Genomic DNA, 21,572 nt, shown 5'->3' with positions numbered 1-21,572 from the left:
CTTTCCTTAACTTTTACAATAATGGACTAATACAATATTTGCCCTTTTGTGATTGACTTATTTCACTCAGCATAATGTCCTCCAAGTTCATCCACCATATGGAGATGTTGAGTAAGCATTTGCAGCTCAGAGATGATGTCAGAACTGGAGATATACATTTGGAAGTCCTCAGTCTAGAGAAATTATTTAAAGCCATGGATTTGGATGAAATCACTTAGGGAGTGAGCATTGAGTAAAGAGTAGCATGGAGGACTTAACCTTGGAGCTTACCAACATTTAAAAGGAAGAATGGAGGAACCATCAAAAGATAACGAGAAAGAGCAGTGTGAGGTAGGAAATAAGCCAGAAGAATTTGGTGAACTGACACCAGAACTGACCATTGGATTTGGCAGGGTTGACATCATTAACAAATACATCATTTCATTATTTTGATGCTATGGATAACAAAAAATGCAAAATTCAAACAAGAGCTTGGGGAGATAAGGTTCATGATATAATAAGTGATTAGTGCTAAGAAAGTTGTGGTAAGAAAATATTCGTTGAATGAATGAATGAAAGTGTTAAAGTGCCAATTATTTAGGTAAGACAAAACAAAGAAGGAAGGATAAATCAGAAGTTTCAGTGTCGTACTGACTGCTGTTGTGAAGAATTTGATTTGTTCTTGAAATCCCAAGAGCTTGTTATATATAATGTCCTAAGTTGTAGATTGTTAATAGTCTGCAGTAATATCATCATAAGATACCAGTACAGTTGTATGTAGGTGGTATGCAATGATTTTATATTTGTAGGTACATATGATATTATAGGAGTGTACAACATAGCTACTCACGAACAAAGCTTTGCTGGATAGTCCTAGCTGGAGGCTACCTGGCTTGTATCCTGTTTCTTTAGTCCTTTTCTAGTATAGTTAGATAGCATATACTATTTCACATTAGTACAGAATGCCAGACTCAGCTGACATGTTTCTCTGATCTTACAGATTTTTCTGACACTTTTCCCAGGATGAAGTGATAAATACTTTGGTTTAAAAGTTGAACAGTCAAACTGCATATGATTGATCCCACTTCAATTAAGTGCCTGTTAAGTGCATGGTATGTGCACCTTCCCTTCAACTGTCATGGCTTCAGATTAAAAAGCTGAAATGTTTAATCAACAAAGGAGTGAAGCCAAAAAAACCCAAACCCATTGCTATTGAGTCCATCTGAGTCATAGTGACCCTGTAGGACAGAGTAGAGCTGCCCCATAGGGTTTCCAAGGCTGTAATCTTTATAGAAGTAGACTGCCTCATTTTTCTTCTGTGAAGCAGCTGGTGGGTTCAAACCTTTCAGTTAGCAGCTTGGTGCTTAACCACTGCACCTCTAGGATTAATGATTCATCCAGCAGAGTAAATGGTATTTGATATGAAGATGCTTGGGATATGTTTGTAGACTGAACTTTGTGCAAAACAATATTTGCCATGAATAATCACAATGTGGGTAATCACGAATTTAATTTCTCCACAAATATACAAAGTACAAAGCCGTTACAGAGTCCAGAATAGGGGTAAGATACTGAAATATAATACAGCTTGTTGTATGATCTGGAACTTCTACCAACTTTTTAACGGTGTCCCAGTGCTATAGTCATCTTTGCTTTCTTTCTCTTCATAGGCACCCTGGGTCTCAGCCATTTGGGTCAGCCCCATTGGCCCCTGTGGTCAGCCAGCCAACTGTACTTCAGTCCTACGGCCCTCCCCCAACAAATACACAGGTGACTGCTCAGCTGGCAGGAATGCAGATCAGTGGTGCTCCGGCCCCAGCCCCTCCTCCTACAGGGCTGGGCTATGGTGAGTAGTTGTGACCCTAGAAATGTTACTGTCCCCTTCTTTTCAGAATCATCAGGCTCTGGGGCATATACCTTAGTCCTTTTAATTTCCTATGCTTCTGAGACCCAGAAGATAGGACAGTCATAGCTGTCCCTCTTGTGTGGAAGGGGAAGTGATTTACTGAACAAGGAGGCAGAATGACTGGATTCTGACTCTATTTCTTCTACTTCTCAGGCCCACCAACAACATTGGCCTCAGCCTCAGGAAGTTTCCCTAACTCTGGTCTGTATGGCTCCTATCCTCAGGGCCACGCTCCCCCTCTTAGCCTGGCCCAGGGTCATCCTGGGACTCAGCCTCCCCAGCATTCTGCCCTGCCACAGGCTTCCAGCTTCACACCTCCAGCTTCAGGAGGTCCTCGGATGCCTTCGATGACTGGGGCACTCCTGCCTGGACAGGGTTTTAGGGGGCCCCCAGTGAACCAGCCCAACCACGTGTCCTCACCTCCTCCTCAAGCTCTGCCTCTTGGCACTCAGATGACGGGGCCCCCAGGACCACTACCACCTATGCACTCCTCCCAGCCAGGCTATCAGCTGCAACAAAATGGTGAGTCTTCCCTAAGGTTTGTTCAGCTAGGACCCAAAGGCTTCAGCTATTCACATGTTGTTTTGTTTTTTATTTTTATTTGTGTCTGTTTTTAGGATTGCTTGCTAAGTGGTAAATTAGATGGATAGCTTCAGGGTGGTGGTGGGGGTAGTTAGTAGTAGTAGTAGTAGGATATGGGTGTATTACTTTATGACTCTATGTTTCTAAGAGTCTACTCATTTCCCTAAGGCCTTAAGAGGAGATAGGGAAAGGATCTTGAATTCATCAGTCTTGTGCCCTTATTTCTTAGGTTCCTTTGGACCAGTCCGGGACCCTCAGCCCAACTATGGAAGTCCCTACCCTGGAGCACCCACCTTTGGCAGCCAGCCAGGTCCTCCCCAACCACTGCCTCCGAAGCGCCTGGATCCTGATGCTATCCCAAGCCCTGTAAGTTAGATATTTCTGTGGTTCTGGGAAAGGGAGTTGTGTCTGCCAGATGAACTGTTCAATCTCGAAAGGATGTTTTTCTAGCATTTTCTGATTATTTTCCCTGTTCATTGATCTTATAGGCATAGAACCTAAATATAATTTTTGACTGTTTGGACTGGAACTTGAGACCCAGGGAGTCTTGGTAACTGTTTTACTCCATAGCTGGGCAGGGAAGAAAGGGAGCCAAGAGTGATCATTGGTATCAGGAGCTCTTGGTTGAATGCTGCATTTTCTCACTACTGGACGTATGGTAACCTCTGGCCTTCTGTGAGGTAGTGGCTGTTCCAGGTGTTGTCCCCTTACACCCAGTAGGATAGCGTTCTTCCTAATGGATACCCCTTACACCCAGTAGGATAGCGTTCTTCCTAATGGATAGAGCAGGCGGGAATTCTCTGATGTTACAGGTTAAGAGAAAGAGCCTCACTGCCCCTACTTGGACAGTGTTTTAGGAGGAAGCCCTCATTACTGTTGGTTGCTATCCTCCTACTGTGTGGATAGGAAAGTGATCTACAGTTTGTAAGGGCAATGTGTGTGTAAAATTCCTGTGGGGAAGCTGCTTCTCCCAGAAAGAAGGTGAAACTCACCTTTAGAACCATCAGAATCCTTAGACATTCCTTATCATGCTCAGAGGCAGGGCTAGACTCCTAAGTGAGGGTTACTTTATAGTCCTGTCTGCAGCATTTGCTATGTCAGTTACCTTACCATGCTTAGCCATTGTCATATTCCATTCTGTCCTCTTTCCTCTTCTTTTGAGGAACTACCATGGGGAGGGAGCCTGTTGGCTAAGGAGAATCCAGGAGCATTCAGTATTTCCTGCCTTTCTTTCTACTTTCTTCAGTGATTAGAGTCTGGTTGGATGTGAAGGGAGGCTTCTTTCAATATAAGAATAGTCCATAGGGTAGGAAATTTGGCCTTTTGGCAGGAATATCCCTATACTTTCTCTTCAAGTCTTCTCTAATTCAGCCCCTCTCTGTATGATTCCTGCTTGCTTCCTATTTGCTCCCTTTCCTTATCTTTCTGCATCATAGTCTAAGCCATCAAAGCCTATGTGTTGAGCCATAAAGACTTGGAATTTTGGAGTTAAAGGGTCCTCATTTCAGCATATGAGCTGGGCTCCAGCTGTTCATGTCTAACCCATCAGGGTTGAGAGAAGTAACATCTGCTTCTTGTTCTTTTGTCTCCCTCCCTGTATTCCCCTGCTGCCTTTATATTAAAACACTAAAAGCAACTCAATGAGCTGCCTCCTCATCAGAAAACCAGGCACAGAATAGATCCTGATGCCATTCCTAGTCCAGTAAGTGCAGAGGGTGGGGGTGTATGTGCGTGTCATCCCTATGTTAGTGCCATCCATGCATGCCTGTGACCTCATATTCACCTCATCCACCATGTCTATCCTTCTCCATCCTTTTTCCTTGCCCTTCTGGACCCTTGCTTTTGCAAGCTAGAAGGATGTGCATGCTTCAAGTACCATATAATGAAAAGGTAGCAAGTTATTAATAATAGTTTAAGTGTGGGATAGTAGATCAGGCTTTAAGGGTGGGGGCCAAATGGCATGTTGACCTTTGGTTTTGGTCCTACTGGCTTTTACAGGAGCCTACATGAGACTTTGATGGAATAGGATAAAGTTGAGCTATAGATCCTTCCACTTCAGGTTTGATTTGTCCACAGCCTGTTGTGGTGAGACATTTGTGTAGGTGGCTACTAATGTACATGTTCATGGTATCTCAAACTGGCATTTCTTAGAGGAAAGAGACTGCTAGTTTGGGAAAAGTGTGGGCCATTTTCTTATGTGGAAGGTCTGTTCCACTCTATTTCTAAGCTTCAACCCTTTCTGTTGAGATACGGAGTATTATTTTCCCTTCGCTTTCTTTGGTTTTACTAAACCCATCTTGAAGTAAGTAACTGGCCAAAAGTCATCAGCTTGCACAAGGGTTTGATTACCAGCTTTACAAATGCTTCCCCCTCCCCCCCCACCCCCATTACTGGCTGTGTCAAGATGTGGAAGATTGAGGATTGGGCTACAGGATTTGGTACTTATCCTCTCTCCACATACATATACATGGATGCTTACCTGAAAGTAAGGCAGCATCTGCTTCTCACCTTACCTGATCATTTCTGATTGTTTTATCCTCTCCTCACCCTGTCCCTGTACTTCCATTGATTGTAGAGTCATTCCAGGTAGATTCATTTTTACATGGTTACTGTTGTCTCTTTTCCTGCTCTGACTCAGAATGTGTCTTTGGGAGAAGAGGGAAAAGGCTTGATGGTGGGGGCAGAAGGTGGGGGGGATGGAATCTGGTCATGTTTGAAAGTTTGTGATTAGAGCTGTAGCTTTCTTAGAGTGGGGGCGGACAGTAAGAGGGTGATCACCATTGATTGGGGGTATGGGGCAGTTCATAAAGCAGTCCATTTTCAGTGTTGCCTGCCCAGAATTTTGCTCCTGGCTCTAGAGTGGAAGATTGGCATCTTACCATTTTGTGTGGTCTCCAGGAAAGCAAGCCTGGTGCATTAGATGTTCCTTGGCAAATTACTAGTTTCTATGCTGCAGCTCCGGTCTTTCTTTCTCCTGGGACCTGACACTTCCTTTTGTTCTGTCCTCACTCAATTCACTTCTTCCCTACAGATTCAGGTCATTGAGGATGACAGGAACAACCGGGGTTCAGAGCCATTTGTTACTGGAGTACGGGGCCAGGTGCCACCCTTAGTAACCACCAACTTTCTGGTGAAAGACCAAGGTAAGAAGAACATCACTTTCTACTGTGGAGTCTTTTTCTGTAAGATTATCAGCTTTTGTTGGGGCTTTGGGTAGTGTTTAATGAGAGACTAGTCCTCCATTGGTCTCTGGGGAAAAAAGCCACCATCAACTTTAGCATTTGTGGAAGTGATGGATAGATTAGCAGTGTTGGGATGGTGTCTGTAGGGGGAATATGTCATCTTACTCAGGTGTTCTACTTCTTCAGGGAATGCAAGTCCCCGATACATCCGATGCACATCCTATAATATCCCTTGTACATCTGACATGGCTAAGCAGGCTCAGGTGCCCCTGGCAGCTGTTATTAAGCCTCTGGCAAGGCTGCCCCCGGAGGAGGTGAGTTGGGGAAAGGGCTGGAGTATAATAGAAGGGAGGAAGGGAGGGAGAATAAAGCTGCTTCCTAGATGGGATTCTGTTTGTCACAATGGAAGAAGTCTTAGTTGGGCAGGAGGGGTAAGTATCTTCTATTCTAGGACCATGTCTGGAGGGGACAGTAGAGATGAAAGCAAAAGTCAGTTGGCATGGAGGAGCTTCTCATAGCATGACTGATTATTTTCAGATAATCAGACACATACTCTATTTTTTCTTACATGTAGTCGTGTCATCCCAGGTAGGTTAGGGAAGGAAAAAAAGTAGATGAGAATCCAGTGGTCTTTCCCTCCTCTGTCACCTCATTACCAGAAATCATCCTGAAAAGAGAGAAGGCTAGGCAGCAGTTCATGCCTAGATTAGCCAGTTTGGGATGGAATTCTCTATAACTGAATGCTCAAGGCTCACCCTGCATCCTGCTTCTCTCTGTTTTGCTTTGTATTTTGTCTCTAACTGGGTCCAGTGGGAGTGGTTACACACGAGACTACTGATCTCTTATCTGTAGGGTAACATCTACCTGGAGCATCAGTAGGTACCACAGAAACCCAGGGATGGGGGAGGACAAGTCTCATAGATAAATGGTTAGGGAAGGAAGCAGGAGGCAAGATCCCTAGGGCAAGAGTGGAGGAGACTGGATACAGGGCTGGAAAAAAGAATCTTAGGTAATCTCTGGCTTTCTCTTCATATGTTCATGGCATTGGTGTGGTCAGTTTCACAGTCCTTCTTCTCTTTGAAGGAGAAATACAATTCTGGGGATGGGGATTAGGGGGAGAAAGTTACCAAATTTGGAATCTTAGGACATTTTCCTCTGACTAGTACCCTCATCACTTGTCCTCATTCCCCCTTCACCACTGTACAACCTCCCCAAGGCAAACTATTTGAGCCATGTCCTTTTTTCCTCCAGATTGTTCCTCCTCATATGTTGTTGCCACACATATGAACCCATTGTAGTTTTCCTTCCATGTCTGAGTCCCTCCCTCTTTGGTCCTTAGGCTTCACCTTACGTCGTGGACCATGGAGAATCTGGCCCTTTGCGCTGTAATCGCTGCAAAGCATACATGTGCCCCTTCATGCAGTTCATCGAGGGAGGAAGGCGCTTCCAGTGCTGCTTTTGCAGCTGTATTAATGATGGTACATTCAGGGAGGCTAGGATTGGTGGAGGTCTGGATTACATCTTCACTGTTCTCTTTTTAGTTAGATAGGTGAGGGTCCATTTTTCAGGAGTTGGGTAAGTCGGGCACACGTGGGGAATTAGAGACAGTGGAGTGAGCTCAGCCAGGGCCTGACTGACTTCACTAAAATTGAGAGTGGACCTTTGAGTAACACTGCCGTACTCCCCACAGTTCCCCCCCAGTATTTTCAACATCTGGATCATACTGGCAAACGTGTGGATGCTTATGACCGTCCTGAGCTATCTCTGGGCTCTTACGAATTCCTGGCCACTGTAGATTACTGCAAGGTGAGGAAAGGTGGCATGGGGGGAGCAGTGGGTAGAGGTTAATGAGACAGCTAAGAATTGCTGTTACCATTTTCCTCCCCTCACCTCTTCCTTGTCTCCTTTGATATTGACTTCTCTCTAGTCAACTGATATCCTTACCAATACCCCTCTCTCCTCAACATTTCCTTCCTCTACAGAATAATAAGTTCCCCAGCCCTCCTGCCTTCATCTTCATGATTGACGTCTCCTACAATGCCATCAGGAGTGGTCTTGTTAGGCTCCTCTGTGAGGAACTCAAATCACTGTTAGACTTTCTACCTAGGTGAGAGTTAAAGGAACTGAGGTGCTTCCTTTGGATAATGATGGGGTATTTGGGTTGACTAAGAAAATGGGGCCTGATATCATGAAATTGGCAGTGGTGGAAAAGGTGGCAAAACTGGGTAACAATGTCACCTTTACAGGGAGGGTGGGGCAGAAGAGTCTGCAATCCGTGTTGGATTTGTCACCTATAATAAGGTGCTCCACTTCTACAATGTGAAGAGCTCATTGGCTCAGCCACAGATGATGGTTGTATCTGATGTGGCTGACATGTTTGTGCCACTGCTGGACGGCTTCCTGGTCAATGTCAACGAGTCCCGGACAGTCATCACCAGGTAAGAGCTGGACTGTCAGTGAAGGCAAAGAGGAGGTGGGGTGAGAACAACCATAGAAGGCTAGGGAGTTGAATAAAGGGTCAGTAGATGGACAAGAGCTAAAGGTCAGGAGTTTTCAGAGTCTGGGGGTCAAGTGACTCTTCAGGGAGTAGGAAAGCAAGGGATCTGGATCTGGAATCTGGACAGCAATTTTGATTGCCTCCCAACACTTACCTCTTCAGTTTATTGGATCAGATTCCAGAAATGTTTGCAGACACAAGGGAGACGGAGACAGTATTTGCCCCAGTTATCCAGGCTGGGATGGAGGCTCTGAAGGTAAGGCTGTAGTCCCTCCCTGGCAGTCTTCCCTCTCTTATTTTTCTCAGACCATCTTACCCACTGGGATACAACCCCAGTTTCTTTAATGATTAATGATTGTCCAGTTAGCCTATCTGACATAGTTGCCTCTGAATAAGTGAAGAGGGAGAGGATGAATGAATAATGGATGAATAAAAGGAGGAATAGGACTCCTGGTAGTGCACTTGTCTGCCAACTGAAAGGTTGGTGGTTTGAACCCACCCAGAATCTCCATAGGAGAAAGATGTGGCAGTCTGCTTCTGTAAAGATTGCAACCTTGGCAACCCTGTAGGGCAGTTCTACTCTGTCCTATAGGGTTGCTATGAGTCAGAATCAACTTGATGGTAATGGGTTGGGTTAAAGGAAAGAATGAATAAGTAGTCTTCTCTTCTTTCCTAGGCTGCTGAATGTGCAGGGAAGCTGTTTCTGTTCCACACATCCCTGCCCATTGCAGAGGCACCAGGAAAACTGAAGAACAGGGATGACAGGAAGTTGATCAACACAGACAAGGAGAAGGTGTGGGATTGGGAAGTGCGGGGAGGATAAATCTATTACAGAGGAAGGTCGTGACTCTTCACAGTGCCATACTCCTGCCTTTTTTGAGGGGAATTGAGACCAGATACCCTGCCATTTCATGTTATATCTGTGACTACCAACCTTCTTCATTACTTCTACACGTTTCTATCTTCTCTCATGCTCAGAGCCCTTGGTAAACCATTGCAAAGCCTTGGAGGCAGGGTTGAAGTCTTAGAAGTATTTGAATGTCCCGTATTACAGTCATGGGTTCTGTGTCTGTGGATTCAACCAACCATGGATCAGAAATATTCAGGAGTGGAAAAAAAAAAATAAAATCAATTAAGTGGTCAAAGCAATCCCTCAAAGGATAAAACAGAGCATAAAGTGCTATTTACATTGCATTTCCATTGTATTAAATATTATAAGATGATTTAAAGTATGGGGAGGATATGCTTAAGTTATATTCAAATATTATGCCTATTTATATATGAAGGGGCTTGAGCATCTGTGGATTTTGGTACCCACAGGCATCCTGGAACCAATCCTCCTCGGATACCGAGGGATGACTGTATACAATTCTCAATAGGGTGGAGCTGAGATATTTGAACATTTTCTTCTGTTCTTCCCAGACTCTGTTCCAGCCCCAAACAGGTACCTATCAGACCCTGGCCAAAGAGTGTGTGGCCCAAGGCTGCTGTGTAGACCTCTTCCTCTTCCCTAACCAGTATGTGGATGTGGCCACGCTCTCTGTGGTGCCCCAGCTCACTGGTGGCTCTGTCTACAAATATGCTTGCTTTCAGGTATGGTGTGGGCCTTGGGTGGCAGGTGGCAGTAGAGCTGAGACTGCCTGCCTACATGTAGCATGACCCTTTATCTGTTGACTCATGGATAGGAATTATCTTCAAGGAGAAGACTACATAGTATAAAGAAAAAAGCCAAGAGAGTTTAGTGGTTAAAAGCATAGAACCTAGAATCAGTCCTGGGTTAACATTCTGGCAATGTGGTGATAAGTATGAATTACCAGTGATATGACCTAGGAGAAATTACTTAATTACTGTTTTTATTTCTTTATCTGTAAAATGAAGTTTTAATACTTTTTAATTAGGATTTGTCATCAGAATTAAGTAAGATATATGTAAAGCATTTAGTCTGGTACCTGGCTCATGACCAGTGCTTAAAAGCTATCATCATCATCATCTTCACTGTTACTGTTATTACTACTAAGCAGGCTTATAGAATGGAGGGGTGCAGAGAGATTGTCTGTATTGTGATGTGACTCTGGGCCTGGGGCGGCTGCAGGTGGAGAATGACCAGGAACGGTTCCTGAGTGACCTATGTCGGGATGTGCAGAAGGTTGTTGGCTTTGATGCTGTGATGCGGGTCCGGACAAGCACTGGTCAGTCCTGGTTGGAGAATAGTGGCTTGGGGGCTAAATCTGGGAGAGAGGCATATGGCACTTGTCATACCTTTAGTCTTGACCCTGTCTGTTTGGCCTCAGGTATCCGTGCTGTAGATTTCTTTGGGGCTTTCTACATGAGCAACACAACAGATGTGGAGCTGGCTGGGCTAGATGTGGACAAGACAGTGACTGTGGAGTTCAAGCATGATGATCGGCTTAACGAGGAGAGCGGAGCCCTCCTGCAGGTGGCAGGCGGGAGGCAGGGCCCAGGGAGGAAGTGTGGAGTGTTATATAGGCTGCAGGGAAGAGGGTGAGGGGTAGGCAGAGAGGGCTGGAAGAAGAGGCTGGGGAAGGGATGGTTCATGTCTTTCCTCTAGTTTGACAGTACAGCAAAGGGGCAGTTTTTCAGTCTCCCCTTTCTCCTTTTCCTAGTGCGCCCTGCTTTACACTAGCTGTGCAGGGCAGCGTCGGCTCCGCATCCACAACCTAGCCCTGAACTGTTGCACGCAGCTGGCTGATTTGTATCGAAACTGTGAGACAGACACGCTTATCAACTACATGGCCAAGTTTGGTGAGGGAGAGGCAGGACAGGGTGGAATTGGGGTTGAGGAGAAAATCCAATGTTCTTGGGAAGGTATGGTGGTGGGAAGGCACATGTCATGGAGTTGCCGACTTTTGCTGTCTCCCTTTTCCATCCAGCGTACCGGGGGGTCCTAAACAGCCCTGTGAAGACTGTTCGTGATAATCTCATCACCCAGTGTGCCCAGATCCTGGCCTGTTACCGAAAGAACTGTGCCAGCCCTTCCTCTGCAGGACAGGTAGGGCAAGCCTGTTGAAGAAGGGCTGCTGGGACAAATTTTGCACTTAAGAGGGATTTCTCATAATCATTGGCTTTATTTTGATAAATTACTCAGTTGATCCTTCCTGAGTGCATGAAGCTACTCCCAGTTTACTTGAACTGTGTGTTGAAGAGTGATGTCCTGCAGCCTGGAGCTGAAGTCACCACTGATGACCGTGCCTATGTCCGACAGCTGGTTACCTCCATGGATGTGGCTGAGACCAATGTCTTCTTCTACCCTCGACTTCTACCGTTGGTGCGATTGAGCATTGTAGTGTGAGACACTGCGTGAGAAAGGGGCACTTTAGAAGGAGGAGGGGAAGGACATACATCATCTGATACAATTTTCATATTAAGACAGCTACTGAGATCTCAGGAATAGTCGCTAGGGACTGTATTTTCTGAAAAATGATTTATTTGGGGGGAGGGGGGAAAGACTTGTTTCATGGTCCTTAGTAACCCTTTGCCCCATTCCTTTTGTCTAGACAAAGTCTCCCATTGACAGTACTACTGAACCACCAGCAGTTCGAGCATCTGAAGAGCGTCTAAGCAACGGGGATATATATTTGTTGGAGAATGGGCTCAACCTTTTCCTCTGGGTGGGAGCAAGTGTCCAGCAGGGTGTTGTCCAGAGTCTCTTCAGTGTCTCCTCCTTCAGTCATATCACCAGTGGCTTGGTGAGGGCAGGGAGTCAAGGAGAATATGGGTTTGGAAGGGCATGTTGTGATGTGAGTGGAAGCCAGTAAAACTATCCTGGTAGTCTCCCTTAAATATCAGGGAACATGAATTAGAGAACACTTGGGAAGCAGGAAGGATGCTGTATTCCTGAATATAGTACATAAATCTGTGCTGCTTCATCTTGACTCAGAGTACCTTACCAGGGATTTATGAATTTTGTGTTTCAGAGTGTTCTGCCAGTTCTGGATAATCCCCTGTCCAAGAAGGTGCGAGTCCTCATTGATAGCTTAAGGGCTCAGAGATCGCGGTACATGAAGGTAACATTGGCTCTCAACCCTGGATTTCTTAGTTTGTCAAGTCCTCAGGCAGAAGGGGGTTGGAGAGTGAGTGAGTGAGTGGTTAATGAGGTTTCAGGACATGTTAATTCCCTTTGGCCCTACCTCATGACTCTTGCATTCTGGTCATAGCTTATCGTGGTGAAACAGGAGGACAAGCTGGAGATGCTATTCAAGCACTTCCTGGTGGAAGACAAAAGCCTGAGTGGGGGAGCATCCTATGTGGACTTTCTCTGTCATATGCACAAGGAGATTCGGCAGCTACTGAGCTAGATCAAGTGGGTAAATGGCATAGGGTCCTAGGTCAGCTTCCAGAAAGTACCCCAAATGACAGAGAAATTGGGACAGTTCCATATCTTATAAATCATGTAAGGTGAAACCACCTCAGTCTCTTTGGGGGGAGGGGGAGGTATAAGGAGACACCTTCTTTCTGGGCTCAAGTATCCTATCACTCTGTCATGTCCTGCTGCTGGAAGGTGCCCACACCCCCTCATTCTACCCTCCTTTTCCTGCTAATCCTGTCGTAATGAATGTAGTTTCTCAGTTAACTATATGATTTGGTGTTGGGGGTTTGGAGGTGCCCAGACTTGGCAATATAATGTGTCCCTTTGGACCAGCCTCCAAAAGAAAAGGGGCAGGTAGGAAGGAGGGGGGATCCCAGGGTTACTCACAGGTGGGGGCATGTTCAGCTCCGTGTCATCAGCAACTTCCTATATTAGGGATAAAATATACAGGTGCACAAGAGCTGGGATATAGACTAGAGATGGCAGAGAAAAGTGGTCTGTCTGTGCTGGGCCTGGAGGTCAGCAGGCAAGTCAGAATTACTGAGGGTGGTTAATTAGCTTTCTCTGTGCTTCCACTGCTCTTTCTTCTGCAATGACTGGTGATCACTCCGTGGTGGTGTCAGAGATGAATGAGCCTGGGAACTGAGTTGGAAAGTATAAGAGGTATCAGCCTCCTTTCCAGTTGGAGAGGTCCCAACACTGGATAGTTCTGTAGGGAGCCTGGTCATCAGTTTGCAATACCTCACAGCCAGCCCACATCCCACTCTGAGCTCCCACTGGAAACATTCACTGCCTCTCCAAGCAGGGGGTTGCTGAGGGGAGAGGCAGAGGCAGAGGCAGCTGGAGCTCTGTTCCATCCTGCCTGGACACCACTCGGATTTGGTATTGACGGAGTGGCTGACGGTTTATCTTCCAACCCCAACTGGCTGGGGCAGGACAAGGGCTAAGCTGGAGGTGGCTGGACTTGTCTGCTCCCAGCCTGGGATCCCCCTGCTCTGGACCTCTCATTTCTCTTCATTGGTTTATTTTTCAATGCATCTTTAATTTGTAAAGAAAATAAATTAAGATGTAACCAGTAGTCTCATTTTTACTCTGGCGCCGGCTCACTTTCTCTTCAGCCCCTCCTGCCAGGCCTTGCAGCTCCTGGGAAGTGGCCGACTGAGCAGAATCACGCATGCGTCATGTATCCCGTGGCGTATGATTTCGTCCCTTGGCGTCTCCGTTGGGGCGGGGACGGTGCTCAGGGGCGTCGGCTGCTACAGTGGTGGATATGGCTGCAGGCTGTATGGGGACTGTGCTTGTTGCCCTAGGGGTGCTTGGTGTGTGTACGGCTAGCGGCTCTGGCCCCCTGGCGGAGGTGGAAGCCGGCAGGGAAGCAGATTGGGTGGAACCGTGGGACGGCGCAGTTTTCCGGTCGCCTTCAGCGCTGGGCGCTGTGGGGGTGGCGCATAGACCGGGGAGCAGGCGGTCAGAGAGGGAAGAGGTGGACTTGCCAGTGCTTTTGTGGTGGAGCCCTGGGCTGTTTCCCCACTTCCCGGGAGACTGGGAGCGTATCGAGTGTGCGCGTGGCGCGTGCGTGGCGTCCCGGGACCGACGGGTCCGTGGGGACTCGCGGACGCGCGCACTACTCTTCTACGGCACTGACTTCCGAGCATCTGACGCGCCACTGCCGCGTTTGGCGCACCAGAGCTGGGCGCTTCTGCACGAGGAGTCGCCTCTCAACAACTTCTTGCTGAGCCACGCGCCGGGCATCCGCCTCTTCAATCTTACCGCTACCTTCAGCCGCCACTCTGACTACCCGCTGCCGCTGCAGTGGCTACCTGGGGTCGCCTATTTGCGCCGCGCTGCCCCTCCGCTTCAGGAGCGCGCGGAGTGGCGCCGCCGTGGCTACGCGCCGCTGCTGTATCTGCAGTCTCATTGCGACGTGCCTGCGGACCGGGACCGCTATGTGCGCGAGCTCATGCGCTACATCCCGGTGGGTGAGGGCGGGGAGGGGCTGGGGAAAGGCGGGGGCGGGGAGGGCAGGCGCCAAGAGCTCTGGTGTCCAAGCTGACAGTCAGTACCCTTTACCCCACCCAGGTGGACTCCTACGGGAAATGCTTGCAGAACCAGGAGCTGCCCACCCCACGGTTACAGGACACAGCTACAGCGACCACCGAGGATCCAGAGCTCTTGGCCTTCTTGTCACGTTATAAATTCCATTTGGCCCTCGAAAATGCCATCTGTGACGACTACATGACAGAAAAACTGTGGCGTCCCATGCATTTGGGTGCTGTGCCCGTGTACCGCGGCTCTCCTTCTGTAAGGGACTGGATGCCGAACAATCACTCCATCATCCTTATTAATGACTTTGAGTCACCTCAGAAGCTGGCAGAGTTTATTGACTTTCTGGACAAGAATGATGATGAATATATGAAATACTTGGCATACAAGCAACCTGGGGGCATCACCAACCAGTTTCTTCTGGATAGTCTGAGGCATCGGGAGTGGGGCGTGAATGATCCTTTATTGCCTAACTACCTCAATGGCTTTGAGTGTTTCGTCTGTGACCACGAGCTGGCTAGGCTGGATGCCGAGCAAGCCCACGCAGCCTCCCCTGGGGACACCCCTATCCCTGAGCCTCACATTGCCCAGCCCTCACACATGGATTGCCCAGTGCCCACACCTGGCATTGGCAATGTGGAAGAGATTCCTGAGAATGACAGGTAAGGGTTGTTGGGGTCCCCTACAACCATCAGATCAAATTATCTATTAAAGCATTTACTGTGGGCAGTGAACTAGCACCGGCACTGGCAGAGTGATGTATAACGAAATTATGACATGGGCTCGCTCTGCCATTAAGGCACCAAAAGCCCAGTTGGGGAGATAAACTGTAAAAGTAAAAGACTTAAAGTAAAATTCAAAGTAACAACATAGAAAATCAGCTTATGCCCTCAGTGGTTCAGTAAAGGCTTTTAACCAGACAGAGGGCCTGTGCAGGGAAGTGATGTGGGAGGGACAAAGTTGAACAGGTAAACTAGGAGTTTTGACTGTTTTGAAAATCTGCTATTTATTGAGCACCTTGTGTATAGTAGGGGTGAGGGTGAGGACAGGGACAGCAGAGATGAGTATTTGAGGGAGTTTTGTCTGGAATAGTCTTGAGTTTATACCTGTTAACCTGGCACAATTATTAATAGCATCTCCTTTCACTCTTCAAAGTAGCTGGTTTGTATAATAAGTGACATGTTTTTCCTAGAAAGAATCAAAGGAGCACTTTCAAAAAGTTAATTCAACAATGGTGGGCATACGGACTGGAATAGAAATTGAGGCGGCTACTCTAGGAAGTAGTGGGATTGGGAAACAAGGCCAACCTGGGAGGTGAGATGGGGACATGCTGAAGCCACTTGCAGCAAACCATGCCTGCTGGAGGAGAGGCTATTAAGCTTAAGAAAGACAGGCTGCTAGAAGAGCTTTTGAAATTGAGTTGGACAGTCAGTGGCAGCAGAGAGTTGCTTATGTAAGCACTGCTGGCATAGTTTGTTCCTGGTAGCAGAGTGTTCCATCAAGTTTTTTCTGTCTAGTTTATGTTAACCATAGTATTACGATTTACTATAGGAAAAATGTGAAACAAGGGCCTTTTTTTTTTTCCTTATTTTTATTGTGATTTGGGTGAAAGTTTACAGAGCAAATTCATTTTCCATACAGCAGGTCATACACATTTTGTCTCATGACATTGACATCAATTCCCCACAATGTAAAGCTCTCTTCCTACTTCCTCCCTGTAGTTACCTCTTCCCTGTGTCCTTCCCTCTCGTGTACTCCCACCCCCCGAACTATCTCCCTGTACAAACACTGCCCTTCTGTTCTCCCATGACTGATCACTCCAAGGATATTTTCCTGATGTAAATGTTCACCCCATATGCCTGTCCATTGCTTGGCTGGAAGCCACAGGAGTGAGTTCAATTCTAGACTTGAAGGGTAACTAGGGGCCATAGTCTTAGGGGTCTCACCAGGCTCTATCAGACCAGCAAACCTGGTCTTTTTTTTTTTTTTTTTAATGATTCTGTTTTGTTCCAAATTATTCTTCCACTCTATCCAGGATCTCCTGCACTGATCCCCCTCTGAATGGTTGACAGTGGTAGCCAGGCATCATCTAGTTCTTCTGGTCATATGGATCGATAGACTGAGGATTGCATGGGCTTCCAGCTGAAACAAAGACTTTGTAAAAAAAAATATTTAGGTATTAGGCTTTTCAAGACACTGGATACCACTGCACCTTCGTTTTAATCATTGGAGTAAAGGTGCAACTTAAAAGGTAGCCATCAAAAAAAAAAAACATGCTCCCTTGTTTTCATATTGTGATACTGCTTCCATAGTTTAGCCTCTCACACACAAGCCTCTGAGAGAACCAGAAGCAGGCAAGTCAGGAATTTTAACTCATTGGGTAAGGTGTTTGATATTGTATTAAGATTATTTGGCCCAACTCAGAAAAAAGTAGGACTTATAGCTGTGCCGAGGCTCCATAATCCAGTCCTCGTTTTGGTGTTTCAGCTGGAAGGAGATGTGGCTGCAAGATTATTGGCAAGGTCTGGACCAGGGGGAAGCTCTCACTGCCATGATCCACAACAATGAAACTCAGCAGAGGAAATTTTGGGATTACCTACATGAGATCTTCATGAAAAGGAACCACAACCTCTAACTACCCCTCTAAGAACCTTTAACTTGGGAGAGCTAAGATGAGAAGTCCTTATTCTACCAAAGGATGTGAGGGACATCCACTGCACAAACCCTTAATGAATAGTCTTATCATGGATTCAAGATACTCCAGTTATATTCACTGGTATGATCTCAGCCTAGGACAGCAGGATTTTCCTCAAGAGAGTTGGAGGCATTCAGTTCTCAGTTCAATGGGAAATAGAAGTCTGAATACCCATTTGATTCAAGGTGCTGCTCCAACAGAATTTTTAAAAGATTATTCATTTCTGTAGCCATTTAATCTTCTCAATTGTAATTAGAACACCACCTTAGTACTTGACCAGTGAGATAAGATGAGCCAAGTGTAGGGTCTTAAAACTTCTATTCCATTCCCCAAACCCCTCATTATTATGTCTCCTAATAATCTTTTCTTCTCATTTCTTGCTTTATAAACTGTTATCTCTTTGGAGATTGTATTCTAGTCTTCTAGGATTATATTTTTATATAATTTGCCTTTCACATCAATTTTTTTTTTTTTTTATTTTAGATTACTTTTTCCTTCCTGGTTTTAGGTCCTTTCCCACAACTTCTAGAGTTGCAGTAACCTTGCCATCATTCCTACATTCGTTCTTCCCTCCATTAAATTGGTTGTGGGTTTGGCAGTTTTTACTCCTGGTTTTCTTGTCTTCTTTTTTAATTTTTGTGATTTGGGTGAAAGTTTACAGAGCAAATTCATTTTCCATACAACAGTTCATACAAATTTTGTTTCATGACATTGACTGCAATTCCTCAGTGTAACAGCTCTCTTTCCACTTCCTCCCTGCAGTCCCTGTGTCCATCTTTGCTATGCATTCCTGCTCCCTGAGCTGTCTTCCTGTGCAAAAACTGCCCTTCTCTTCTCCTGTGATTGATCCTTCTAAGGAGTGTATCTACCAGATGTAAATGTTCACCCTATTGTTTGGCTGGAAACCACAGGAGTGTGTTCAATTCCAGACTTGAAGGGTAACTAGAGGCCATAATCTCAGGGGTCTCAGCAGGCTCTGTCATACCAGTAAACCTGGACATTTTTATGATTTTTTGTTCCTCATTGTTCTCCCACTCTAACAAAGATCTCCTGCACTGATCCCTTTCTGAGTGGTTAACAGTTACTCCTGATTTTCTATCTATGAAATTTGGAATTCTTTCTTACCTTGAGAAAGATTCAGTGGCTCATATATGCCATGTCAATTTAATGACTTACCTGTTCTATTTAGGTCAGAGATGGAGAATAAAGGTACACATGATAGTAGAAAGTCTTATATATATGCTTATATTAAAAAAGATTTTAAAGTGTTAAAATAAGCCAATACAAATCCAAATGCATATTTTTATAGGTCTCTGTCCTTTCTGGTCTGCCTAATGAACTCTTTCCCTCTATATAATTATTTGCTATAAAGGCCTATTTCTCCCCAAAGAATCATGGAAACTACGATAGAAAAATTGCATTGTAACTCTAGTAATCATCTCATATAGGAGTCCTGATGGTGCAGTGGCTAAATGTGTGGCTACTAACCAGATGATAGGCGGTTCCACCCCACCAGTCACTTCACAGGAGAAAGATGTGGCAGTTTGCTTCTGTAAAGATTACAGTCTTAGAAATCCTGTAGGGCAGTTCTACTCTGCACTGTAGGGCTGCTATATTGCTTTGTGGTCAGTGCTTTCCAGACTTTCTCCTTTATTCCTGTCACCACATGGGGATTCACAAAAGAACAGGGTAAACCAGGTGTTCACTTCCCACAAGGGAAAGTAGAACCAGGAATAGCCATATGTTTGTATCAACTAAAGGCTTCACTTTCCCTATGGAGAAAGCAGGCAGTATGAATTTTCTCTGGGCCTCAGTCTGCAACATATACAGCAGTAGGCTTACTGCAAGGTTGGGGTTATTGGTGTTAGAAGTGTCTGATTGGAATCGGTTTTATTTATGCTGTTAAAGGCAAGGCTGATGCCTTTATTATAACAAATGTTGCTATTTTATATTATCTCAGGTTTCATTTTGTACAATAAACTTTTTCAACAGTGTCTTGTTTCGTTATTTTTCTGGTGTGGCATGATAAGAGTTGGATACTTGAAAAAAATATTTCAAACATTTGTTCATTCAACAAGTATAGCTGATTCTCATTATTCATGGTAGTTATATGAAGATGTCATGAACAGTGAATTAGCAAATATTAAACCATTGCTCCAGGAGCTCTTGTGGTGCTGTGGTTAAGGCACTGGGCTACTAACCAAAAGGTCAGTGGTTTGAAACCCATCAGCTGCTCTGGGGGAGAAAGACAAGGCAGTCTACTTCTGTAAGGATTTACAGCCTTAGAAACCATATAGGGGTCACTAAGAGTCTGAATTGACTTGATGGCAGTGGGGAACTGTTGCTCCAAGAGGAAATACAGGGGTAAGTTCCTACAAGCCACTAGTCACAACGTTTTCATCAACTGATAATACATAACCTTGTTTTATGTGGGTTTCTGTTTAAAGACATCTTGTTTAATATTTATTTCTCAATATATGCAGCATTCACTTATGAGAAAATAATAGTTCAATTACAGCATTATGTGTAGTACTCTATTGTACTGTGATTGTACTTTAACTCTTCCACTCAGTCATACGACACACACACACACACACACAATACACATATATAGTACTTATAGTACAGTCAATTAATATGGCCCTTCTAGCCACAGTCTTTGTGATTCCCACCAGATGACTGGGTGGGACTATGTAAATGTGAGGTGCTTGTGGCCCACCAAGGGGATTAGATAGATTGCTAATAATGTAAATAAGGTGCATGACACCCTTATGGGTGTGGGACCATGGAAATAAGGTTTATGAAACCCTAATGTGGGGATTGGTCAGTTTTGCCACCTTGCTAGGCTTAAAATGAGCCATCTCAGGTGAAAGGCAGGGCAGGGGGTAGGGAAGATCTTACTACCATCAAGAAAGAAGAGCTAGGAGTAGAAGGCGTTCTTCAGAACCAATATCCCTGTGCTGAACGTCCCTGACCCGGGAGACAGATGTGACACCAGTGATGGCAAGAAGCAGTGACAGCGAAACAGTGGCAGCAGGGGCAGCAGAACCAAGAGACCTGCACATGGGCTTCCAGCTTGCTACAGGAGTGGGGTGCTATCCATGGGCCTAAGCTAGGCTAGGCAAGGCTCACTGAACCACTGGGTGAGAAAGCTGAAAGCCTTCCAGCCAAGGCTTACTAGTGGGAGTGGGGTGCCTCTAGGCATTTATCAGCATACTTGCCTGAGCATGGCTGAGGCCAAAGGTGGGGGGTGGGGTGCAGAGCCATAAAGACCTGCCTTCAGACGTGGCTGAGGGGAGGCTGTCCTGATCGAAGTACTGTATTCTGAGCGTTCCTGATCCTGAATTCTAACTTGTTACTTCCCTAATAAACCCCATAATCATGAGTATTTTTTATGAATTCTGTGTGATCATTGCAATGGATTATCAAACCCAACTGAGAAGTAGTGCCATGGGAGGGATGGTTGGTAAGAATAGTAGAGGCATGTCTGACCTCTGCCTCATAAGAATCAGTCTGGGCTGCTGATTTTTATCCTTTTCCCTCCTTGTGAAGTTAGAGGAGGTCAGATGTGGTCCCCATGCCATTTTTGCACTTCCATACAGTAAACACATTCAGTACTATGAACACACTATACACTGGATGGTACAATACTCAAACTCACTGCTGTTGAATCGATTCAACTCATAGTGACCCCTCCTTGGGTTTCCGAGGCGGTATCTCTACGGAAGTAGAGCTCAATCTTCCTTATGAGGAATGGCTGGTGAGTTTGAACCGCCAGCCTTCTGGTTAGCAGTCAAATGACTTAGGCACTATGCCACCAGAGCTCCCATAATGAAAATAAAATCCTGAGAAAACAAAGATTAAGCATTTAAAGTTTTATAAAAACATGAACTAAGATCTTACTTTTGATGAAGCTGCAGGATGTGTGGTTAAACATCTTGTTTTTGGCTTGCCTACACAAAAACCAAGGGAGAGGTTGACAGAACTTACTCTGCAGAAGAGAAGACATCAACAAGGGGGCCATGTAGATCCCTGACAGTTCTATCTTAGAAGTAAGGCTCTTGAGACTTGTTAATGGCATTGGCAATTTTCCCTCCTGAAATGGCTTGAAAAACCACATTAGCCTTGTCTGCTTGGCTCTTTGCCTCAAATCTTTCTCAGTGTCTGGGCATAAGGTGCAAATGCAGTGGAGGTTAGGTGCTTAAATTTGAGCCTGCATTCAAGCATAGGGTGATATTCTTCTATGTTGTTGTTGTTAGTTGTTGTTATGTGCTGTCGAGTCGGCCCCGACTCATAGTGACCCCTCCTTGGGTTTCTGAGGTAGTATCACTACGGAAGTAGGATTGCCCAACCTTCCTTCC

The 21,572-nt window shown here is 45.6% G+C and overlaps 2 protein-coding genes across 2 annotated transcripts in view; both read left to right on the top strand.

Moving 5' to 3' along the window:
• Positions 1 to 12,462, top strand: part of SEC24C (SEC24 homolog C, COPII coat complex component) — a 20,843-nt gene extending 8,381 nt beyond the window's left edge. The window contains exons 3-22 of the mRNA XM_007940607.1: positions 1,650 to 1,825; positions 2,039 to 2,407; positions 2,697 to 2,833; positions 5,499 to 5,610; positions 5,836 to 5,963; positions 6,989 to 7,127; positions 7,340 to 7,455; positions 7,632 to 7,756; positions 7,896 to 8,087; positions 8,309 to 8,402; positions 8,823 to 8,939; positions 9,569 to 9,739; positions 10,239 to 10,335; positions 10,438 to 10,583; positions 10,771 to 10,909; positions 11,038 to 11,156; positions 11,253 to 11,432; positions 11,662 to 11,853; positions 12,082 to 12,171; positions 12,322 to 12,462. Of these exons, the coding sequence (XP_007938798.1) occupies positions 1,650 to 1,825; positions 2,039 to 2,407; positions 2,697 to 2,833; positions 5,499 to 5,610; positions 5,836 to 5,963; positions 6,989 to 7,127; positions 7,340 to 7,455; positions 7,632 to 7,756; positions 7,896 to 8,087; positions 8,309 to 8,402; positions 8,823 to 8,939; positions 9,569 to 9,739; positions 10,239 to 10,335; positions 10,438 to 10,583; positions 10,771 to 10,909; positions 11,038 to 11,156; positions 11,253 to 11,432; positions 11,662 to 11,853; positions 12,082 to 12,171; positions 12,322 to 12,462 (2,980 nt within the window). The remainder of the gene's footprint in view (positions 1 to 1,649; positions 1,826 to 2,038; positions 2,408 to 2,696; positions 2,834 to 5,498; positions 5,611 to 5,835; positions 5,964 to 6,988; positions 7,128 to 7,339; positions 7,456 to 7,631; positions 7,757 to 7,895; positions 8,088 to 8,308; positions 8,403 to 8,822; positions 8,940 to 9,568; positions 9,740 to 10,238; positions 10,336 to 10,437; positions 10,584 to 10,770; positions 10,910 to 11,037; positions 11,157 to 11,252; positions 11,433 to 11,661; positions 11,854 to 12,081; positions 12,172 to 12,321) is intronic.
• Positions 12,463 to 13,647: 1,185 nt separating this feature from the next.
• Positions 13,648 to 17,151, top strand: FUT11 (fucosyltransferase 11). Its single transcript, XM_007940606.2, is given in 3 exon segments — positions 13,648 to 14,448; positions 14,553 to 15,178; positions 17,004 to 17,151. Coding segments are annotated over 3 exon segments (1,575 nt in total).
• Positions 17,152 to 21,572: the final 4,421 nt, after the last annotated feature.

Source organism: Orycteropus afer, unplaced genomic scaffold (assembly GCF_000298275.1).
Source record: "Orycteropus afer afer isolate SDZICR_OR568_19922 unplaced genomic scaffold, OryAfe1.0 scaffold00070, whole genome shotgun sequence".
Taxonomy (NCBI): domain Eukaryota; kingdom Metazoa; phylum Chordata; class Mammalia; order Tubulidentata; family Orycteropodidae; genus Orycteropus; species Orycteropus afer.
Note: the sequence above shows the minus strand (reverse complement) of the source record. Positions and strands in the feature narration are given on the sequence as shown.